Genomic DNA, 24,494 nt, shown 5'->3' with positions numbered 1-24,494 from the left:
AGTGTAAGAAAGGTGCCACACACTGGAGGTAAGTAAAGTTCCTTTATTGGTAACCAGCCTAAGCCCAGCAGTACTCAGCCTATGCTTCACCTCTCCACCACAAGCGATCAACTGCCCCCACCTGGAATGTGGAACCCACAACAGAAGTAAACAATTAGTAAGAGCAAGTGTGGAATTCTACACGGTAGAATTCCACACTAGGCAAAACACATATTACAACACAGTCCTGTTATGGATAAGTTATAGAGGTCGGAGAGTAGAGGCAGGAAGATTTAGAAAGAGGCTGTTGCAGTAGTCCAGCCTAGAGAGGACCGGAGCTCTGAAGACAGTGACCTTCTCGGGGAAAGTGAGGAAAGGAAGAATACCTCCCAGGAGGAGCAGCTGATAGTTTGACTTCTTAGAGATGTCAGAGATGTGAGGAGAGAAGGAGAGGGTGGAGTTGAGGATGACCCCAAAGTTCTTAGCCTCACAGGTAAGAGCAGGAAGAGGACCCAGAGTGGGCGGCCAGAGAAAGAGCGGCAAGGAGGGAGCTGGTTTTCCGATGAGGAGGATCTCTGTCTTATTGAGATTAAGGCAATTTGTGGCACACCATTCCTGAACTGCGGTCAGACGATCAGGAATGAGAGGAGACGAGGCGGGTGAGGGGAGCCTGAAGGAGAGCTGGGTGTCATCCGCATAACACTGAAAGTTGGAACAGAAGGAAGTGATGCAGTGGGCGAGAGGTCCCGGGTATTGGTGAACCGCCAGGGAGAGATGTTAGACCCCTGGGGGAACACCACATGTAGAGAGAGAGGTAGTGGAAAGGAAAGACCCCAGTTGGACCTGAGAGGGTTGGTCAGTGAGAAAGAGGTCAGCAGGCCAGTGCCTGATCGGTGATACCCAGGTTATCACGATGGCATGGTTGACAGTATCAAAAGCTGAAGAAAGATCGAGGAGAATGAGGACTAAAGGAAGGTTAGAATCAAGATTAGAGAGCAGGTCTTTATGGGTGTTCAGGAGAGCAGCTTCCGTGCTTCTGTCAGCTCTGAAGCCAGATTGCTGTTCGTGGAGACAACCAGCAGATTCAGTGTACAGATTCAGCTGGGAGATGGCTAGCTTTTCCAAGAGTTTGCAGAGGAAAGGAGTGATGGAGATCGGGTGATAGTTAGCCAGAGAGGAAGGATCGGCAGAGGGCTTCTTCAGCAGGGGGTGCAAAAGGGAGTGCTTATGCGGGGAGGCAAAGGTTCCCGTGGCAAATGAGCACAAATCGACTAAGGCTGGTGCAGTGGTGTCAATGTGTCCTTGATGGTTCTGGATGAATAGGGGAGAACCTGTTTTGACGAGACTTTCATAGATCCAACTTGTCCAGCAACATTGTCTGGGGTGAACAAGGCAAAGGAAGAGGAGGGAGGAGGAGAGACGGCCACAGGCGGGTCAAGAGTGCCTTTGAGGGTGACAAGGTCCGAGTCGTACCAAGGGTTGCACTTGGATTTGGGCTTTAAATGGATCCTCAAGACAGGGGCAAGAACATCAAGAGTGTTAGAGATATAAAGATGAAGGTTAGATAGGGCTGTGTCAGGGACTGAGTCAGCCAAAGGTGCAGAAGGAGGAGAAAGTAGCAGCGAAAGCCTAGCTGACACGCTTCATGGGTCGGATGACCGAGAATGTAGGTGGTGGTGCTTCCTTTCCTTTTCGCTAGCCTCCCCTTCTAGTTAAATTTGAGGCAGTTTTTCTCATTCTACCTCATGCTTCAGTTTGTTCTATGATAAGCCCTCTACTTACTGCTTTCCCAGCATCCCAAACTGTCCTAAAATCGAGTTCCCCAGTATCATTTCCCTCAAAATAGTGTATTAAAGCATTGGAGATATCAGCCTTAAATGAAACATTGCTCAAAAGAGCATTATTCAGTCTCCAAGGTGGTGCAACCGTGGGCTCTGAAGGGGTAGGTCCAATGCAAGTGTGAGCGGGGCGTGGTCAGATAAGGACTTTGGGAGTATTTCTGTACCTGCTTCAGCTGCGATAAGAGTGCTAGAAACGGTAAACATATCCAGTCTAGAGAACCCCTTGTGAACCGCTGAATAAAAGGTCTTTTCCCTTTCCCCTGGATGGAAGAGCTGCAATGCCTCAATTATCGAGTGTTTCGTGTAATAGTGTAGTGATAGCCAAATTATTATTTTTTTCAATCAGAGTAGGGGCCAGGGATTTGTCAATTTTTGGATCTGAGACACAATTAAGGTCCCACCCCCACAACAATCTCTGCTTCAGCAAATTCGACCAGCACCTTGGAGAAAGAGGCTACAAACATGTGCTGTTCATAATTTGGGCCATAAATCGACCCCATGGTCATCTTGCGTCCATAAAGCAGTACATTTAGTATTAAATATCTCTCCTTTTCATGTTATGTTAGTAGCACTTTTAGAGCGCGCGGTCACCCGAGGACATCATGGCACTGAGGGGAGGAGGAGGCAAAGTCCCAAACAGAGGTTAACCAAACAGATTAGTTTTCAGCGCTTTTCTAAAAACCAAATGATTAGAGAGAGTTTTCATGGCCAGTGGGAGACTGGTCCATAGTTGTGCCGAAACCACTGAAAAAGTCCGACCTCTGATGCGAGCACGCTGAGAGGATGGGACTACAAGCAGACTAGCAGCTGCCGATCTTAATGGTCGTGTTGGACAGTAACGAGTGAATTTATCACAAAGATATTCTGCCCCTTGGTTATGCAGGGCGTGGTGCACCAAGCAGAGGGTCTTGAATGCAATGCGCTGTTTGACAGGCAATGGAGTGAACACAAAACCGGGGAAATGAGCTCCACAAGGGGAGCCAGTTCCCACCCGCGCAGCCATGTTCTGCAAGCGCTGAAGATCTGGCTGAGATACATTAACTTAGTCATAGCAGAGGTAAAAATGTTATGTTACAAGCTGCTACCCCCCTATAAAAAGTCACTTGCCACCTCAATTCTAGACATACAGATGAAACATAATTTCATAATCAAGAGTCAAATATTGCTAGCCAATGGTTATTAGCGAGTGCACGTTTTGAGCCCTGTTCATAGCATTGACTCTATTGCAACTGCAAATTGGCCCCATAGTAAAGAAGACCACTTCAAAGACCTATGGGTACAGCCATGCTTGGGCACTGTGCCTTTGCCAAGCAGCAACCGTAGATCTCATCTCGTAAACTCAAATACGGCACTTGCAAGTTGAAGAAGGGGCTAGCTGCAAACAGAAAGGACCTGCAACCAGTCCCTCGATTCTTATACAATTGTCAGTTCAGTTCAGTTCATTTGGCAGTTGAATCTGACTCACAGCCATCCACTCATGTGGCGTAGGTGAGTGCATTTGCTGTGACAAACCGTAGGACTCGATCTCATGGGAGAGGAGGAGTGTAGGGATGTGGCAGAACAACCACAGGGTTCCGACTTTATTTTTTTAAGCCTTATTGGAGTGCCAAAGCCCTTTTGGTACTGTGCAATGAGAGGCTGCAGTCCCCACTTTATGATTGAAGGAATAGAGTTGTTGTTGCCATGAATCATTTTCACGTTTTCTGCGGCTCTGGAGTGTCCATTTTAAAGGATTCTCTTTCAAAGTGCGAAGTAGGTTTTGGATATAATAGGCTTCCTTACTTTCATAATTCGGCCATTTAAGGAGGTACACCTTGCTTGATTTTCCAACATTAAAAGATGCATCCTAGGAGCTCTGTAGTTAGAACCATTACCAGCTAATATAATAGGCATTAGCTACCACTTCTGTCTTGACAAAACTAGGGGGAAAACAATTAAAAGTGCTTGGTGCTTTCTCCTTGCCCCTAGACACACACACAATGATGTTACTCGTTGTTGCTTTTCCATCGGACAGTGTTCTCTTGTAAATATAGCTGACTTAGTCTGGCCAGGGTGATTTCTGTGTACAGGGTTCGGCATCAAATCTAAATAATGCATAACCATTCTGGGTTTGTTTCTTGCAAATACCTATCCACCTAATGCACAGATACGGGTTCTAGGATTTGCTTTGAATGAGGGATATACTTTTATGGGTCAGTAAACAACTTTCTTTTCTTGTGCACATAACTCCTCATGTGGCTCAACCACGAAATCATCTTTGTTTTGTAATTGTCATGACTGCGCCACTGCAGCACCAATTGGCACCAATTGTGGAATATTTGGGACTCATTCATCACTATAATCTTCCCCAGACAATGCCTATTCATATTTCTGTCTTTATTTGCCATTTGCAAGACTTTGGTACTTCCTTATTTAATTTCACAAACTACATATCCCATAAGGCACATTGTGACAGTTCTCATTCCCTGGCTATTTTTATGCAGCAGTCTTAGAACCACAATACCCAGAAGCCTTAGAGATCAGTGCTGCTTTCACTTTCCCAGGACCAGAGAGGAGGCAGATTACCTTCAGGTGTGGTGCTCCAGGTGCTGCCAATGAGCCTGTTTCTGCACATGGCCGGTAAGTATTTAAGCAGCTGCTTACAGGAGCACAGGGTGCTTGCATTGAGTTTGCTGCCAGTCCCTTGTGCTTTGGTCCTTGGATTTCTGCTGTGTCCTCTTGCTTCCAGAACCTGCTCCTGTTCCAGTGCCATGTGCTCTCCTGCTTGCAGCCTTGCTACTCTGCCTGCCCTCCCCTGCCTTCTACCCAGCAGCTATGTGCTTCTTGCAATGCAGCCCTGTTCCCCTACTTGCAGTCCTCTTTTCTGTCTGCAGCCCCTTGCTCTCTACCACCAATTATCTTGTTCCCTGCCTGTAGTTCCTTGTTCTGTGCCCATAGTCTGTTTTACCTGGATTTAGCTTCCTAGATTCCAGTGCTAAGTTTCCTTGTTATCTGTCTGCGGTCCTGCCCTTGGAATTCCAGTCCATAGTTACAGTTTCTTGTTGCCAATAAGCAGTTCAGTCCTTGCTATCCTAGTCCTGTTTTTTCGGTCCTGAGTTTTCTTGTTCCTGGTCTATACTTCAGTCTGCTGTTCCTTGATTGCAGTCTGCAGTTCCTGTCACCTGTACCCTTGCACTTAGATTCTTGCCTACTTGCTTTTCATCTTTCTTCCTGTTCTGTCCTGAACTATGCTCACTTTGACTTCCTATTCTTTCCCTGGATATTTCTGTTACTGTTTTTGTCCTCACTTGTGTAATTACTTTGCTCAGAGTTTAGCTGCTGGGTTTCCCAGCAGGCAATCTCTGCCCCTTTCCTTTGTCGCGTTTCAGTATTGTACTCTGTGCCATATTGTGTTATCAGTGTGCCGGTTCCTGTTTCAGATGGCAGTCACTGTTCAGTTTCTGCTGGACCCGTACAGGCTTTAGTCTTGTGAGTACTGTTTCCTTGTTTGTGTCTTAGGGTCTAGACACAGGCATCCACTCCTGCTGCGCCTTTCGATGAGCATTCAGAGTGGGGCACCTTAATAGTAACCAACTCAGAATGATAGAGTTTCCCCTGACCCTGTGGGAAACCCTTCTCCTATTTTGCATGCACCCCAAGTGGGAACCTAACGTGTTTGTCTTACTTGTACTCCCTGTCCCTTTCTGTTCACTGCCTTTGTTGGCTGACTGTAGTTACTGCATATCCTTTCTTGTCTGCAGGACTCCTGCACTCCCATCTCTTGTTCAGTTTACTCCCCTCTGCTTTGTGGGCATGTCTCTGCCCACAAGCCCCAGACAGTAATGTGGCAGTACATTCACAATAATATTTCTACAAAGAAAACAAACCTCCCTCTGCCAGAGTTTTAATCCGGCAATAGCCCCATGATATAAAAACATATTGCCCAGCCAATTAATGTTTGTTTCAATGTGGACCACAATGTCAGCAACCAACCTGTTAACCTCCATGAGTTTCTTTGAACAATGGTTGTGATTACAATAAAAATCTAATGTGCATATAGACCCCTCACCTCTGCTCCATACGGCATTTGGGACAGGGATTATGCCCTATATACATTAAGTGATGCTTTAAAAGGCATGCTACACAGCATCTTGTATAAAGCAACATTGCCCGAGTGAATTGTTTGATCTTGATCTATGCATGGGTAATCTCAGATGCCCACATCAAGTTAGAAGTAAAGCAAACTCCTAAATAATAAAGTGGGTAGCAGCTCCAGGGGTTCCTGTTTGCCCATACATCAAAGTTTATTATGTCAAATTTAAGTTTTGATGACAATATTCTTTCATTGATCACCATATATAAGAACACCAGCATGCAGAATTAGTCCATTTTTTTCAATTTGTAATAAAAATATAGCAAAAGCAAATCCTTGTGGTATGGTGAAGGACATTACAGAAACTTGCTTTACCCCTTCTAATAACAGTGACACTTGGGAGTACAAGTGTCGTTCTGTAGTATTTTGCAGCCAACCCATCACAGATTTTCTTTTTAAGTGAGCGCCAAGTGTGAGTCTTTTATTTAACCGCCAACTAAATGTATAACTAAGTTTAGGATGTTTATGCTGCCCAACAACTAGTTATTTCAATATACGGGTGTTCATGGCCAGCCAGTGTTGGTCACAGACGTTGTCAAACACTGTCAAAAGCTTCAAAAAACCTGGTTCTCTTCTGGCTTTATAAGGAAATTATACACAGAAAGGAGCAAAGGTGTAGGCTGCCCCTTGATCTTTGAAACTTCAAGAGTCATATACTTTAGTCTTAAATCCTGGCCATTTAAACAAACAATTAAAAGAAGGGGCTAAACTACAACCATGGCACATTCCATGCCGAACTGCACAAAGCTTTGCACATTGACCTGAAAGCCTATACCTTATGCAGAAGTACCATTGTACAATTTACTAATCTTGTAGGTAACCCGAGGTTTATGAAAACCTGCTTGCAATTTTTTAAGCCTAGATCCAAGTTCAAAATCCATGCTTATTTCAACAAACGTAACAACAAATGATCTTTCCCTAAAAGGATATGTTTGCCCATAAGTAAATGTGAAGTGATATTTTGCTCTAGAGTACTCTTACAATTTTGAAACTGGCAAGGATACATTGTTATTCACAAATGCCCAATTTCACAGTCTTCCCTTAATAACCGTGCCAAACATTTTGGCATGTTAATGAAGGAGAAAAACTAGGTGGTAGTATTTCGGCCCTCAAGCCTTGCTTGAAGATGGTTACAATGTCTGACCTTTTTCACGAATCCGAAAAAAGCAGGTTAGCGGCTATGGAGTTAAACAACATAAACTGGATTGCCTGCAGATTAAGGGCTCAACATTGTTCAAATCCACCAGGACCTGGTCCGGGTCAAGAGCATTCCCATGTTTCCACTCTGGGTGGTTCCTTTCTCCTATGTTCTGTAAGGTTGGACTAACCTACAATGTGATTTCCTAAAAACAGAAGAATGATCATCAGTCATGTCATTGCGTGCCATTGCCTCTTAAAACTGTCATGCAATTGAACATGCCTCAGCCTTACCTTGCCAGTTTTACAGAGACTGCCCCATCGAGAAATCTCCCCAACCCCTTTTAGGCCAGTATGCCGTTGCTTACCAGTAGCTTTTCTTAATAATTTATCGTCCACCATCTTATGATTCTTCTTTTCCCAATGTGTTTGCAGACTTTATGTCCGCACTACAACCGATATATTCTCGCCTGATTATTTTTGGCAATTTTAACCTTTGGCCTGACGACCCTTCGGATTCACATGCAGTCAGTGCTCCAGATAGCAGTTTAAAGTGGGAGGGAGTTTAATGATTTTTCAGGGAGTATAAATGTAAGTTCTATTGCTTATGAGAGTATTTTATAAGCGAGTAAAAATATGTTTTAGCTGTTAATGAAATGTTTTTTTGCACCTAGATATTAATACACACAAAAGATACATGTTTACCTCTTCAGATCAGGCAGTAATAATAGTATTCTCCCATTGTTCTACGTGTATGTCCAAACAAATCCATTTAGCGGTGTGGGTGAAAGGAGAGGGAAAAGCTCCTATGGATTTGTTTATTTATTCTTGAAAGTATTGTTACTGTGTTTTTTTCTTTTTTGGTAGTATTCGCGTATTTTTACCGATACACCCCTTATCTGAAGGGCTGCATGCAGCCAATCTGTTGGCTTCAATGATTGTCCTTCAGTTGGTACAGATGGTATTGGAGCCCATGCATTCTCATAATCTCACTCTGGATCTGATTTTTGCGGAGTTTAATAGTGTGGTTGCTCACCCAGCCCACCCTGTTGTATGGTCTGATCATTATATTATTCCTTTTTCTTTCTATGCCTAGTTCACTCTGACCTCTGAGAGGCCTAAGTGTTTCTCCTCTCGTACTTAGAACCAAGTTGAATCAGCCACACTGTCTGGTTTTATCCTTGGCCACTTTGGCGTAACAATGGGGACCTCTCAGTTTGACCCCCTTTCTGCCCTGCACCTGACTTTTAGGACAGCTGCAGATTAACTAGCCCCTATTAAGCAAAGGAGGAAGCCACAGAGATTATCGCCTCTTGGTTACTACAATACAAGCTTATTCTGAGCTAGGCAAAGTGCATTTTAAGGCATGCCGACCTGCTTGCTGCTCTTTTTCCTACTTAAGGAGCCCTCAAGCCTCTTTTCCTTTGCAGACGGGGGGAGCAGGTGCAAGTGGATCTAGGTCACCTGGCCTAAGCCCCGCCCACCTCGTAACTTCCTGCCTGCCGCTTTTTCCACCACTTAGCAAGCCCCGCCCACCTTGTGCCTTCCTGCTTGCCACTCTTTTTCACCACTTGGAAAGCCCCGCCCACCTGGTGCCTTCTTGCTTGTTGCTCTTTTTCCTACTTAAGAAGCCCTCAAGCCTCTTTTCCTTTGCAGATGGGGAGCAGGTGCAAGTGGATCTAGGTCACCTGGCCTAAGCCCCGGCCACCTGGTGCCTTCCTGCCTGCCGCTCTTTTTCACCACTTAGCAAGCCCCGCCCACCTGGTGCCTTCCTGCCGCTCTTTTTCACCACCTAGCAAGCCCCACCCACCTGGTGCCTTCCTGCTTGCCGTTCTTTTTCCTACTTAATGAGCCCTCCAGCTTCTTTTCCTTTGCAGATGGGGAGCAGGTGCAAGTGGATCTAGGTCACCTGGCCTAAGCCCCGCCCACCCGGTGCCTTCCGGCCTGCCACTTTTTTTCACCACTTAGCAAGCCCCGCCCACCCTTTTCCTATCTCCTCCCCTTACTTTCTTCTATGCACCTACTGTATCAGAATTGTCCCTGGAACTAATATGATAGCTCCCATTACTGTTTTTTCCTCCCCTCCCCCAGCACTATCTGAAATGTCATGCCTAGTATGATAATTGCTTGTTTTGTTGCTCCCCTCTCTTTCTGCATCCCTCTCCCTCACCTTTTGTTTTCTCCGGCTCTACCAGAAATTTCATTAGGCCTAGTATGGTAGTCGCCTGTCTGTTTCCATTTCCTTCCCACGCTCCCCCTCCCTTCCTTATCTATGTCTTAGCTCTTGCACTATCTGAAATGTTGTCGGGCCGAGTACGATAGTTAATTTCACATCCTTACTGTTCATGGCCTTTAAGAATGTATTGTATTTTCCCTTGTTCCCTCCCTTGCCTTGTAGCGCTTTGAAACACATTGTGTATAGGCGCTATATAAATAAACTATCAGATCACATCATATCAAGGTGGCAAAAATTACCTATTTCTCTGGTCGCATTTTAGCAGCGCAGAATAAGTCTAAATAACTATTTGCAGTGGTTTGAGAGCTTTCCCACGCTGTCTCCGACACTTCTTCAGTCCCTGCTTTGCAGGCTCTACGCAATTCTTGGTCGGACTTCTTTTCACAGAAGATGGCCAACATCAGTGATAATATCTCTGCCTCTACTGGGGCTTAGCCTGTGTTGCCCCATGCTGTCCCATACTCTGCATCTAGCACTGGGGCTTTCTTTCTAGCTTTTCATCCAGCCACGGAGGACCAACTCCTTCAGATAGTTAAATGGCTTAGATCAGCCTCTCTGCTTGACTCCATTCCCCTACGCATTTTAAAAAGATTTGTCCAGAGTTGGTGCCAACTTTAACCACAGCATTGAAGCATTCTTTGGGGTGCGAATCTAATCCAGTGGCGCTGAAATGGGCTATGGTATCTTCACTCCTGAAGAAGGCTTCCCTTGATCCCGCCATTACTGCAAATTCCAACCCAATCTTCCTCCTCCAGATGAGGGATTTTCTAGAAGACTCTACTATTCTTGATGCATTCCAATCTGGCTTCTGCCCGTCGATGGGCACAGAGTTGGTTTTGGTGTAGGTTATTGATGACCTCACCTTGATACTTGACCAGGGTGGAGTGGGCATACTAATACTGCTGGATCTTTCCGTGGCGTTTGGCACGATCGACCACTCCATCTTGTGTCGATGCTTGGAGGAGATTTGAATTGGTGGGCCTACTATTTTTTGGTGCAGGTCTTTTCTCTCTGACCGGACCCCATCTCTGTCCCTTCCCCGCTTTTTTCCACCCCATCGTCTTTTGCTTGAGGGATCCCGCAAGGTTCAGACATTTCTCTGTTATTATTTAACATTTATGTGCTCTCTCTTGCCAAACTGTTTCATTCCGTTGGCTGCTGTTTTTACTCTAATGCCGACGATTTGCTTATTATTCTTCGTATCGACCGTGTATAGGGATTAGCAGCTCCCAGTATCAGAAACTGACTCGCTGACTTTGGAAGCTGGATGAATAAAAATGCAGAGAAAACTGAAGTCATGGTCCTCGGCTGTAACCCTTTGGCGCAGTAACCTTGGTCCCCGGGCTTCTGGCACTCTTCCTTAAGCACTTGATCAGTGCTGGTTAGTTCAGTTAAAAACATGGGAGTAAAAATGGCTGCGTCACTCTTGGTGGAACTGCAGATTTGTGCCAGATGCAGTGCAGGCCACCTTAAACGTGAGATGCTAAGGAAGATCATTCCATCGGTCTCTGTTAATCATCTGGGTATGGTGGTCTCATCCTCGATTTCTGGGACACTAGATTACTGCAATGTCACTCTGCTTGCACAACCGAAAACTCACTACATCGTCTGCAAGTGGTTTACAATTCGGCAGCTCTGCTGGCTGTGAGGCTACCCAGGTATGGACACGTTTCTCCTATGCTATGGAGCCTGCACTGGCTCCCAGTAGAAAGCCCAATTAAATATAATTACGCCTGTATGGTCCATCAGGCTTTCCATAGACTAGGAGCACCCTGCCATTGTGAGAAGTTCATTAGATGCATGACCCCGAGAAATCTTCAATCTGCCAACCTGCACTTGCTTTGGGTACCTCGATTCTGTAAAGCTACTTTGGGAGGCAGAGCATTCTCTATAGCTGCCTTGTCTTTGTGGAACTCCCTTCCTCTCTCTCTGTTATTGAAGACCATCTTCTTTTTAGGAAAACTATAAAAACGTTTCTCTTTCATTAGAAGATCGTATGTCTTCCGTTGACTGTTTTCTCTTACAAGGATTGGGCCCCTCAAGCACCAGGATACCTCCGGGTCACAGTTGCACTATACAAATGTTATTAACATAACAAGTAGGTAGTGGTATTATAGCATTTAAAGCATGCCTGTTATTATTTGCATATATTTTGATTCTTCATACAGTACTTAAAGTCTTGGGCTATGGAAATACGATAAAGTCCCCTGCCTGTGCTTCAGAGCAGTGGGTGCAGCGGCTACAGGGACCTGGTGCCAACATCCGAAGTTTGAGTCTGTGCTGAACCCGGAGGAGGTATATGGGGGATGCCTGGAACCACCCGGTCATACCTTGGATCTTTTGCAGGGGATAGTCACCTGAGTCTCAAGTTCGCCCTACCCTTTTAAGGGGCTCCTATATTGTACACTCAGAAATAGTCAGTGAAGCATCTTCATGGTGTCAGTTTCCCCAAGATATCGGCTGATAACATAAAGAGAGGACTTAGAAGTTGTGTGAGGCATACTAGGAGCCTCAGTGACCGCTCCCACAAGGTTAACACTAAACCTGACGGCAAAGCAAGACAGTAGCTGCAAGGGGTTTGCGCCGTGGCACACCAGCAGAACGCTTTTGAAATTCAAAACGGTGGATGAGGCTAAAATAGACTTAGTCCACTTTGCTGTGCACCGCTACAGGGAAGTATTGAGTTTAGTTGAATTTATACAGTAAATCTGCTAAGCCAATCCCAGCATCCCTCTGATATTTGACTGCAGTGATTCCCATTGTTGAGAGCAGTGGGGGTCCAAGGAGAGGTTGCCAGGCCCGTATAAGTGGGACAGGCAATTCACGCAGGGCTTTGGGGGTTTGCAGATGGCTAGCGATATGCCAAGATAGTTAAAAATGAAGGCAGGAGGCAATTGTGGCATGAATGCAAGGGGTTTGGGGAAGGGTGACTAAAGGGCAAAAGAAAGGCGAAGAGGGAGAAAAGATTTAAAGAGTGGTTTAGGAGGATAAAGGTGGCTGTAAGATGAGGAAGGGGAAAGAGTGAGGAGTCTCAAGAAGGTTGCAAGTAACAGGTGGAGAGTGAGTCATAGTAGTAAGGAGGAGGGTGTAAGGTGGGACAAAGAGATTAAAAGCGACATCCGGTGGCGGTAGGAACAGAATATTGAGAAGGTGGTGATGAGGGACAGTATAGCGGACCGAGGTGATATCAGCAAGTGGAAGGTTGAAGGAAGCAGAAGAGCTGAAGGTGTGAGAAACATGAGGGCAGGAGGGGAGCAAAGGAGGAAGTAGAAGTGATCTGGAAGAGGAGTGCATTAAGGAGGATGTTGGCGAAGAAGTCAAGGAGGTGAATAGAGAAGAGTTTAGAAATGAGATTAAGTGCTCCGGTAAGGAGGTTGGATTGAAATTGAAGAAAAGGAGGCATAGGAGGTAAACAAAGATGGGGTGTTGGGGACTGGAACAGGACACTGAGGCCGGGAGGCGGCAAGACCTTATTGGTCAATCCTGTGAAGTGAGTAAGGGTGCCTGTTTCTAGGTGGATGCTCTTGTTCTTGTTCATCGCTACTAACCCGAGTCTACCTTTGCCCAAGGCTTCTGTACAAGTGCATTTAGGGTCGCAGAGACTAATCAGAGGGGTATTTACTGGGCACTAGGCCAAGAAATAGAGGGCCTGACTCTACGGCCCAAAGAGGAAAGAAAAAAGGAAAGAAAAAAGTACAGTGTGCACTTTAAAACCCCAAGAATGTGAGTGACTGAGAAACACTGACAAACCCAAACAAGGGAACCCGGGTTTCTAAATTTAAATAGAATGAAATGAGTGAGGACTAATGAGAAACTATCCTGTATATTATTCATTTGCTGGTTGTCCCCAAGAGGACTAACGTCTTAATACTGTGTTTATTTTTAACACTGTATTCAACCATGCACCTTTTTCGTTCAAAATATTTTATTCAATTTTTGGTTTAAAAAGTTTGCATATAAAAAACAGATTCTTGAAACATAAAGTGCAAACACAATTTCTATGCACATCTAATGAATTACTATCTGCAAATAGGAAGTGCCTCACAGAAAAAATAAGGCATTTGCCATTTTTGTCTTTGATCAACATATAAATACTGTATATGTTCTACAAGAATCATAGTCACATGTTGTACTAACCCCACTAAAGAATTCTTTGACGAAAGGTTAGATGTGCATAGAAATTGTTTGCACTTTGTTTGAAGAATTTGTTTTTATAGTGAACTTTTTTAACCAAGAATTGAATAAAATATTTTGTACAAAAAAGGTGCATGGTTGAATACAGTGTTAAAAATAAAACACAGTATTAAGATGTTAGTCCATACCAATAGTGTAGACACAAGGGAGGGGTAACCAGTTAACGCTTACGTTCTATATATTTTTGTAATCTTCCTGCAATTGAACTGGTCCCCCGAAAACAACAAAATAGGGAAGTACCCAAGAGGAGTCATCCTGGTAAACTTTAAGGGCTTTGGGAGTGTTCTTATTTTGGCCAAGCTTCTAATTAACATCAATACATTATTACTAAACATCCTTTGGTACCCGTCTTGTTTTTGTTCCTTCTCAGCTTTGCAATATTGTATGGGTCACAGGTTGTATTTCGTGATACTATTTTTTGTTTCCTGTGCATGTTTGTTTCATTCCTTATTTATTTTCTGTTTGCTCTTTTCAGTTGAGTATAATGAAGGGTGAACTGGAAGATGCAGAACAGATTCTACACCAAGCAGCCCATCTCGCTCACAAGTCTGATAACAAGAAGGCCATCATCTATACCTACGACCTGGTAATGCTCGACCCATTAAGAAGATTTTTAAGTAGAAGTACAATTAGGGAACCTTGGGGCTCATAAGTAGTCTGGCGGTAACCGTGCGGTCCAGAAAGTCAGGCGCTAGTAAATTATAAAGCCCCATTCCCATGAAGTCCAAAAGAACTCTATGGGAATGGGGAGCACGGAAGCATCTGCACCGTGAATTATAATTGTGCTAGTGCTTCCATGACGGTCTGCTTACCGTGGCCGCTGTGTCTGACAGGCTCTGAGCTGTCGTGCACAGCAGCATGCAGACCTGTAATATGCCGGTCTGGAAACAACGGTGCTGGTAAATTTACCAGCACCGTTGTTTCCCGACCGGCAGGCTCAGATTGAGCCCCATTATGTCATGGAACTTGCACCATTGGGACAGAATGGAAGCTAAGAGGGTAAGCTAGCAAAGGGGGGGGGTGAAGCATGGTAAAGATAAATACTAGACAACTATCAGTGTCCTCCTTTTTATTATCTACTCAGTGCAACCCGTACAAAGAGAAAAAGGCGATATGCTACGGTTGCGGCCATGTGAGAGTCTTTTAGTACCCTGGACACCCTGCATCTTGCCATTGTTATGAACGTTATATTGTAATCTTATTGTAGTGTGTGGAAAGTTTTATACAAACTATAACGCACTAAAAAAATACATTATGAACGTTTCTCCACAGTACGCTAGTGAACAGTGTATGAAGACTTAACCTTGTTGATACAGCAGGGTGCCTGTCAAGTTAGTCTGAACTCTCGCCATTGGTAGTGTAGCTGAGCAGTCAGTCTTTACTCTTAGGAGGGAGATGAGAGATTACAGGGTGTTGTCAACCCAACACAAGCACACACACTATAATTTTATATAAAATACACCTTTTATCCAAGATTCAGCAAAAGGAGAGTTTTTTTATTACAGGCGTGTAGATCAAGTCAAATAAAATGCCACCGCCACACATAAGTAACAGCATTCTACCAAGTGTTGAAATGGAGAACATTTGTACAGATTCATACATTTCTCAATTGTGGTTAAAAGCCATAGACCCCTACCTCAGGGAGACACCCATAGGTTCCCCAGCTTTCAGAAGGCAGGTTACAAAGTCACTGGGGAACTTGGTCACCAAGCATACACATATAGGCACAGTATTAGAGGAATTATTGCAGGTCCCAGGCCTCAATATGAATTCAAGAAGTTGAATAGTAGAAATCACCATAGTAAATGAGATATGCACAAAGCCTTTGAGTAACTGAAACCATAAGAAGACCCCTTAGAAAAATGCCTAAAATGAAAGAAGGTAAGAGACAACAACCCATCAGATCCCCATTCACAGGCGAGTACCTACTTTTGGGAATTTCACGCAGGCCTAAATAAGGTACAATTCACAATGTTTTTATTTATTTATTTTTTAGTGTTTTTTGTTAAATAAAACCTTTTACACTTTATAAAAACACATCAAAATATTATCATAACATTCATAATAATTACATGGCAAGAGCAAAAGAAAAAGATCTGTCATCTAAAACCTTATACCCCATAAACATTTCATAAAATTCATATATCAAAACTTTCCTCATAAAAAACAGACCATTCACTAATATCAAACATTCTGTAAAGCCTTAACAATTTCCTTCCACAGATAATATAAGCTAAAATTCATGACCAAGTTATCTCCCTTATACACTTAAGACCAGAATTGGTCTGTATGAATAGTACAGTGCGTGAACCTTAGTCCCATATGCTTTTTCATGTAGATGCAATTAGTAAGCGGGTGTTGTGGGGTTTCGACCTCTGAATCACATAACATACATCTGCGTTCCTCAAATGGCATTTTCTTCCAAGCACCCATAATAGCAAAAGTAGGAAGTTGATTGAACCTTAACAGCATAATAAAGCATCTAAGGCCCTGATTTTCCAATTCTTATTATATATGTGCATGGCGTGTTAACGGGGAACCGCCTGTCTTGCAAATTCCACATAATTACGTTTTTAGAAAGGTAAATCGATCTTTCATTGCTATCCCAAGTGGCTTCTTTACTTTTGATTTCTTTACATTTGCTAGCCAGATTATCTTCAATTTCACAAGTGCATCGTATTTCATGAGGAAGCTGTCAACATCCTTCCACCATTCTTTCAGAGCCGTTTTGCTTAGGAGAGTGCCTTGGTCATTTAGGAAGCTTGAATATAATGATTCTGATATATATAGGTTACTTGTTAATATCATTTTCCTCGTAGTTAGTGATATAATACCCAATTCACTACATATAGCTTCTACAGAAACACATTGCGCCAGACCCAATGCCTTGCACCATAAATTCCCCTCCAAGGTTCTAGGCCAAGCAGTTTCTTTAGAGGTATATATTTCCAAACCATAGAGTATGTTAGGACTACACAAGTTTTATAAAGCTTCACCAGTCCCTCGGAGGATTGACCGCCACATTTTGATAAGAATGATCTAATTGCTTTGAACTTAATTGTAACCCTATCAATGATGGATTTAGAGAAGGTATTATTCTTCATATTATCAGTCAGATGTACAACAATGTATACATAACTTGAGACCTCCTTAATTTGTTTCCCCTTGTATAGACCAATTATACTTTTTTATATTTATTTTACTTGTTTTCACAATAATAATCTTGGTTTTCCCCCAAATTAATGATCAAACTATTTTCCAGGGCAAACCTTTCAAGGGCCTTTAAACTAATCTGTAAGCCCATGCCAGTTTGGTCAAAAATGACTATATTATCTGCATATGAGAGCCAAGCCACCGGGCCCTGCCCAATTCGTGGTGGATTATTATTGCAGTTCAACAAATGAGTTCCCTTCCCAAATCGGCCAGATAAATATTGAAAAAAGTAGGTGCCAAGGTACATCCTTGTTTCAGACCATGGTTAACCCTGAAGTCCTCACTCAAGCCCCCCTCCTGGTTAATTCCGATGCTCAATTTGTTATTCATATAAAGTGCTTTGGCGAAGAAAAGAATCTGATTATGCAATTTCCTCAAACTCATTTTCCCCCATAAAATATGACGATCAACACTATCAAACGCCTTCGTAAAATCAATAAAACAGATGTAAAGAGTCTTCTATCAATCAAAGCACTACAAATAAAATACATTAAGATCCATAAATTTGTAATAGTACTAAAACCCTTTCTAAAACCAGATTGCTGTATACTAAAAATGTTCTCTTTTTCTAGCTATGTGTTATTATATACTAACAATAATTTGCAAAAGATCTTAGCACTTAAGTCAATCATGGCTAGTATAATTATCTGGAAGATCTCTGCAGCCTTTTTTGTATATCAGAATTAACTGGGACTGCATCCAAGAGTCTGGAATTTGACCGGTAGTTAAGATATTCTGAAAAATAATATACAAGATTTGGGCCCACTTGCTGGATGAGCTTTAAATATAATATTTGGTAGTCCATCCGGGCGAGATCTCGAAGGTTTCAGATTATTTTTTTTTCTTCAATGTCTTCTGGAGTAAATTTATAATAATCTTTGTCTTCCAGGGATTCATGACATAGGTTGTTTTCTTTAATGTTTTTCCTGTAGTATAAAGCAAAAATGTATTTCTTCCAACCTTCAGACGAAAATGGATTAATTTATTTTACTACCACACAGTTATTGTTGTGTTTATGGAAAATTTACCAAACTTCTTTTTGTGTCTTTTCCCTTGAGAAAGGATCACGTAGTTTTCCACTGGGCAGAAGCAATTGTCCCTTTATACATTGTGTGCCAAATTTTAAAGTGAGATCTCAGCTTTTTAATGCTACACTTTTGTATAGCCTCCTCCTGAACATTTCTTTTAATCCAGCGTATCTCTTTCGATAATTGCTTCTTCTTCAGCACAATCTTGTGGTCATATACTTTATGTTCTGGTTTACTAACCAAAAGGAAGATTTTTCCTTTGTTCATTTACTATATTCAATTTAAAAGTATAAATAATCTGATTTAAAAAACCTCAATATTCTTAACATTTTATTTCCTTGCCGTTCATTAAAAGCTAAATTAATTTCTTACAAATCTGATTCACATTGTTTTCCGTCCACCTAATTCTGTTTCCCCCACTATTGATTTGTAGCTTTCCAAATAATTGCTAAACCGGTTTTTGGACTTCAAAATTGAGGGACAATTCAATAATAACGTGATCACAAAGATCGTTCTGTAAAAGACTAAAATGACAAACACTCATAAATCCATCATAATTAGATACAATAAAGTCTATCCACGAATGTAAAATTCCATTTGACCAGGTAAAATATATATCTTCATCCTTTACATTCACCATTTGCAATAGATGATATGCATGAAATAAATGGAGCCAGCAACTATTATCATGCTCCATGTCTTCCTCACAGCTGCCTAGTGCCCATACATCATAATTGTTCACTGTATAATGGTAAACTTGACAAATAATTGCTTTTTTCTCTTTATATCTGTGTGGGTGGAAATGTAGATCCCCCTAATACATAAAACAAACCATCAGGGTGGACTTCTCTCCATGCCGAGATCAAATATTCCAAGTGATCTATTATCTGGATTACCTTATGGTCCCCAGGAAAGTTATACAAATTCATCAAAAGGACCTTAATGTTTCCAGTTCCCAAGGGCAATTCCACAACTACCGCCAGGACATGTTCCAGATACTATAACAGAAGGCAATTCACAATTAATCCCTCAGGTATTTGTACAGAAAGACAGGTAGCTTAGTTAATCAATCGTGTCCCACGGGTACCCTGTAAAAGTATTCACACTGTAATACACTTTACACCTACAATATAACCTATTAAAGTTAAAGAAGTAATTAAATACACTGAAAATGCTGAGAACACTTAATGTACGCAGAATAGAGGCTAAGTAATTTCCGGGCACAGAAAAAACTAGAAAAACATAAGTTAAGGTGAGTAATCCCAAATGTTTCTAATATCTTAGTTTAGGGTTAGGCAGTCCTCATAAAAATGATGGTGCTGTAGGATAACATGGGCCAATCGTGGTTAGGCTTTTCTTTCCCAGAAGTTGAGTACAGGAGACAATATGTAATGGTTCCTCTGCACAGCAGGAGCAGACCGATGATCTTCTTCCAGCTCTCCCTCCAGGGATGGTGAATAACACAGCAGCACCAGACCAAAGGAGTGACTTAATTGAAGAAGATGGTGACCTGGTTGTATATGTCAGGCCGGATGAAGGGTGCACCTCCTGAGGTTTTCTCTGGTGGAGAACGAAGAACAGCAAGCTTCACCTTCTGTGGTAGGAGATGAAGTGATCGTCACAGACCTTTTCCTCTAGTCGCACAGCTCAATGTCTTCTCTTCCAGCATCAGCAATGGGACCTCGGGCCCAAATGTAGATAATGTAATGGTGTGGAGGCCCTACTTAAATACACACTCAGACCCGCACAGGGCTTAGGGGGATTCTCCCATGCACCTATTGCACACCATGTACTGTTCAAACGTAGGATGACATGCCAATCTATAATAGGCATCCTTAAATTTGTACTTTCTCAGGAAACACCCACATGGGATGTTCCTTCAACTTGAAAGCGCGGTATCCTGGTACCCAGTACTAATTGGTTATGGGCCGTTGTGCTCTCCTAATCCCATGCCACCAGTAGGCAATGCCCATTTATGTTCTCATACCCCAGCCTCACATAATGCAAGTAATATGCAGAGGTTTGTTGGGAAAACGATAAACCACATTTTTACCTTTTTCAGGCTGTCCGTAGCCGCCCATGCTGTAAAATGGCTGAGCAGCCATTTTACACAAAAGATAAAACACTGCCACTAGCCCATCGACAGCTGTGTATCTGCGTGGGTAAAACTCACTCAGGAACAATTATGGATCACTTTGGGGTGTCCACACCCTTGTGTGTCAAATGGATGGCCAAAGGGTGCACCAATGTCAAGTAAAATAAAGTAGTAATCACCAGTTATCCTTTTGATTAAATCTCATAGAAAAAATAGCCTTAGACATTTTTGGGAGGACCTGTTCAGACGTCTTGTATGAGGTCTGTTTAGCTAGTATTCTGTTTCGGGCATACACAGACCTCTGCAGGAGATCCTTTTTAATAGAGTATGTGAGTGAGGCAAACTCCTCGGTAGGAGGTCCTTTTTGTTGAAGCAAAGATGATTAGGGTTTTGCACCCTTTTGGGCGAAAGAACGGAGCAGAATCTGACCCTCTTTTTAGGCCACATGCAAGCAGAGTGTTCATGAAATAGGGCCATATATATATACACGTATTAACAACCCAGTTCCACCTCTTTGTGGGAAGTTTCCTTTTTAAGGGCTAGACACCCATTTAGGATTAGACCCCTGACAGGAATTGTGAAGTGTTCTCCTTACGTTTGCTGGAACCACTATATCTCTTATGGCCGAAAGCATGGAGAAACATACTCTTGCCCCACCCCTCTGTGAGTGAGCCTAAATCCCCTATGCTATTAGCATGTGTAAGTTCTAGCAGGGGCTGCCATCTATGGTGGTGCAGCCTTTTACCACCGTTTCTCTGTCTAAAGCATGGGGACAATATCATTACATTAGAACATAGTGCTTACCAATGAGGAAACCTTCGTTGTTTAGAGCAGACCACCCCACCAACACTTTCATTCAGGTATTGACCAGCAGATAACGGGTGAGGGATGTAATCTTCATTGAATTGGGTCCAAACCTAACTAGTAACCCCCCATTACTAATTCAGCAAACCAATGTGGGCATAAGAAAACGAGCATTAAGGTAAATACTAAACACAAATATAATGTGGTGCCAAACAAGAACTCTCAACTAGTGATGATCAGCAGACTGGCAGTGTTGCATTTCACTTCCACTGGGTTACTTAAACACCAGCTGACAATTTCACAATTCATCAGTATGCGCAGTGTGCGAGCCCCTCTACTAAGAACGAACATGGGTCAAATACCCTATTCTATGGAATTTCTTCCACTCAGGAGAGGCTTTTACCACGTGTTAGCTCACTGTACCCTCCACAGAGGAGAAATAGCCATTTGACTATCAGTATTTGTCCCACCCACAAGGGCAGTCCAGCAACGAAATGCAAGACAAATCTCAGCTGAACATGAGTACCATCAGCAACGCCAGACACGTGTTTCGGCCTAGTCACCCCTCATCAGTGATGTGAAGCTGAGCCTCTCTAAGACAGTGAGCAAGGGGTCCATGTCTGGATTACCCTGGGTTACTTAGGGTGAAACCCCAATTTTTGCAAAGGAGTGTGGGAGCCCCTCTTCTGAAAACGAACATGGGTCAAATACACTGAAAAATGGAATTTCTTCCACTCAGGAGGGTATACAACCATGTTTTAGCTCACTGTATCCTTCGCAGAGGAGACATATCCATTTGCCTACCGGTCTTTGACCCGCCCACAAGGGCAGTCAGCACCATAATGCTAAGGAAATCTCCTCTGAACAATAGTACCATCAGCAACCCCAGACACATGTTTCGGCCTAGTTGGGACTCATCAGTGAGGTGAAGTTGAGCCTCTCTAAGACACAGTGAGCAAGGGGTCCACGTCTGGATTACACTGGGTTACTAGCAGTGTGGGAGCCCCTCTACTGAGAACAAACATGGGTCAAACACCCTGTTCTATGGAATTGCATCCACTCAGGAGGCTCTACAACCACGTTTTAGCTCACTGTACCCTTTTCACAGGAGAAATATTCATTTGCAGATCAGTCTTTGTCCCACCCACAGCAAGGGCTATGAAGCATGACGAGCAAGCAATGTGTTCTTGCTAGTCAACAACCCTCCCCTATCACAAATAGTTTTAAAACGTAGCTTGTTGTTCCCACTTAGTATTTTTGCATTCTATTATTTTAATAGATCTTCAAGTGTCATCACTTCTGCACCTTTGATCTTCAAATCATGTATAATATCAGTCTGCTGTTAGTCATATTTGTCACTTATCATAAAGTAATGACGTATGCTTTCTGAAGTTCCACTCTGATACGTGTTCAATTCTTGTGTTTTCCTAGTCTAAATACATGTAATTTTCAAACTTACATGTAATGTAAAGTGGTCTCGTATGGTTCACCTCTTCGATTTTGGCATCCTTGTTATGCTGAACACTGAGGAAAGAGGGTAGTTAGGGGTTGTTAGTGGGATAGAAAAGAAAGGCATGTGTGAATCCTGAGTTGTTGAGTGCTGCTCAGAAGTACCCATATACTGAGTGTGGTTATGGTTCTATATTGGTTGGCAGTTGCGCTTGGATATTCATTTCATCCAGAGGGTAAACGCCCAAAATATGATAAATCACAGCACTGTAAGGCTCAGTTGGCTGCTGGCTTGTGGGGTTGTGTGATGGGAGTTAAGATGTGAGCTTCAGCATATCTCAGTTAATGAAGGTTAACTATGTATTGGGAGGCATGACGTTGCTGTGTAGGAGTTTGTGTAAGGGGCAGGAGATCTAGATGTGACTGTTAGTTGGTGAGAAGAGTATGTTTGGAATTAGTGAGGACTTGTGTTGTAGAGAGTTATTACTAAACTGAACCATTAAAGTTCTTGGCTGTTATGGGAACATTAGTGGGGTATTTAGTTACGCACATTTCCGTTAGGAAGCAGAGTACTTGATGTTAAGGGTTCCATTTCAAGGCTAGAGCAAAGGAGTCTGAACCACAGATTTTATTGATTGAGGTCTTGGGTGCCAGTGCAGGGCATGTTTTGGGGAGGCTATCAGAAGGTTCCCGTCTCAGTTGTTTCATGCTGTGCCAGGATTATTGTTCCTTTCATTCATTGCTGAAGGTAGTTTTGGATCCAGGTCAGGGATGCACATCCATTTTTTTAGATGTCCGGCAGGGACTGCGTTTTGAGTTTTGTGTTCATTTGTCAGATTATTTCAGAGGCATTTGGCTCTTTGATGGCTGTTGGTTGGTATTTGTCCGGTATGCTTCTGTTAGGTCTACTCTTTGTGTGTCATTCTATTACATTGGATGAGGCTTTGTGAATAGCCATGTTATGAGGGTGATTTGGTGGTCTTCCCTCTGTATGCAGATGCCAAGGGATTGAGTTCAATTGCTTTGTGAACAGAAATGAGAAGGAAAATCCTCTTTGAGATTGAAACTTGCCCTGTTACTTCCTCTGCATTGCTTTAGCAAAACATGCTGGATTGCACATATTGCATGAATTTCCACTTGATGGATTGTCAATCTCTGTCGTTTAAGGTGCGGTGGGTAATGCACAGGTTTTTTATGTGCTTGTTTTGTTTAACAGGGAGCCAGAGGAGTGTTTGGAGGGCTGAGGGAATTTTGTATGCCTTTGGAGTCACAGAAAAAGACTGGTTGCAGCATTTTGGGCTCTTTATACTAGTGTGATGATTGTCTTGGTCTTTGTGGAAAGATCTGTCAGGTTAGTTCACATCTTGTTCTCTCGCTTGGCAAGGGGCCTTTAGGAGGATCTGATGCACGCAGAAAATAACACCACACACTGTCTGGTTTCTGAATTATGCACAAATGTTGTTATCCCATCTGCTTTTTATTCCTCAAAACTGCATACATAATGTATGGCAAACTTATACAAGAACTTGTACATATGTCATTGTATGTTCTCTTTGCTTTTGATCATTAACAGTGTTTAGGCACAGCCTCTAGGATTGCAGTAAATCAGTCATTGTGTGCAATGTATTACGTAGTGGAATGTTTGCATAGCCTTCCTTCTCAGGACACAAATTACCTTGGCTTCTTGGCGGAGACCAGCCTCCCTGACTTATCTCTTCCTTGATAAACAGACTCTCAGCCATCACTCACAGGCATCCTCGCATTCCTCCTGTGCCATGGTTTGTTCATGTGAAATGTGAAACTTCAGTCTCAGCGCAAACATTTGTCTACTCCGAGTGTGTTCCTCCAGCTTTAGCAGCAAACTAAAGACGGCAGAGCTTCTGCTATAACATTGAAGACAAAACATCACCGGACAGCTCATCATTTTATAGTATTCTGCTATAAACCATTGCTCTGTAATCCTAGTCAGTCTAGGGTATTCTTCCTGACTAATGTTGTGATCCACTCCCCCTTATGCCTGTGTCAGGTAGTGTGTGTAAAACTATTGTGGTAATGTTATTCAAGCTACTAGCGCACCAGGCGAAGACCAGCTGGAAAAACAAGCAAACTTTTACCATTATGAGTGCCTGCTAGGAGAAACATGAACGTTTTTTACCCCGGCCACCAAACATGCCTGTGAGTGCTGTCGACCGATCCATAGAGTGGTCTATGGGGATGTGGGAAAGTTCCCCGATGTGTGCCGCATGGTCGTGTACCTGCTGTTCATTACTGGCTATGTAAACACAGCAACTCTCTTTAATGAGACCACAGACTCCTCCTTGTGCTGCCAGAGTCATGTCAAGGGCTAATCTATTTTGTAAGACCATAGTCCTAATGTCCCCCTGTT

General features: G+C 42.9%; 1 protein-coding gene across 2 annotated transcripts in view; it reads left to right on the top strand.

Moving 5' to 3' along the window:
• Positions 1–24,494, top strand: part of TTC19 (tetratricopeptide repeat domain 19) — a 437,088-nt gene that overhangs the window by 176,657 nt on the left and 235,937 nt on the right. For both annotated transcript variants that reach the window (XM_069615226.1, XM_069615225.1), the window contains exon 3: positions 13,995–14,105. In XM_069615226.1, coding sequence (XP_069471327.1) covers positions 13,995–14,105 — 111 coding nt within the window. The remainder of the gene's footprint in view (positions 1–13,994; positions 14,106–24,494) is intronic.

This window comes from Ambystoma mexicanum, chromosome 9, assembly GCF_040938575.1.
Source record: "Ambystoma mexicanum isolate Mex_15411 chromosome 9, UKY_AmexF1_1, whole genome shotgun sequence".
Lineage (NCBI taxonomy): Eukaryota > Metazoa > Chordata > Amphibia > Caudata > Ambystomatidae > Ambystoma > Ambystoma mexicanum.
The sequence above is the reverse complement of the archived record's forward strand: the minus strand, read 5'-3'. Positions and strand labels throughout refer to the sequence as shown.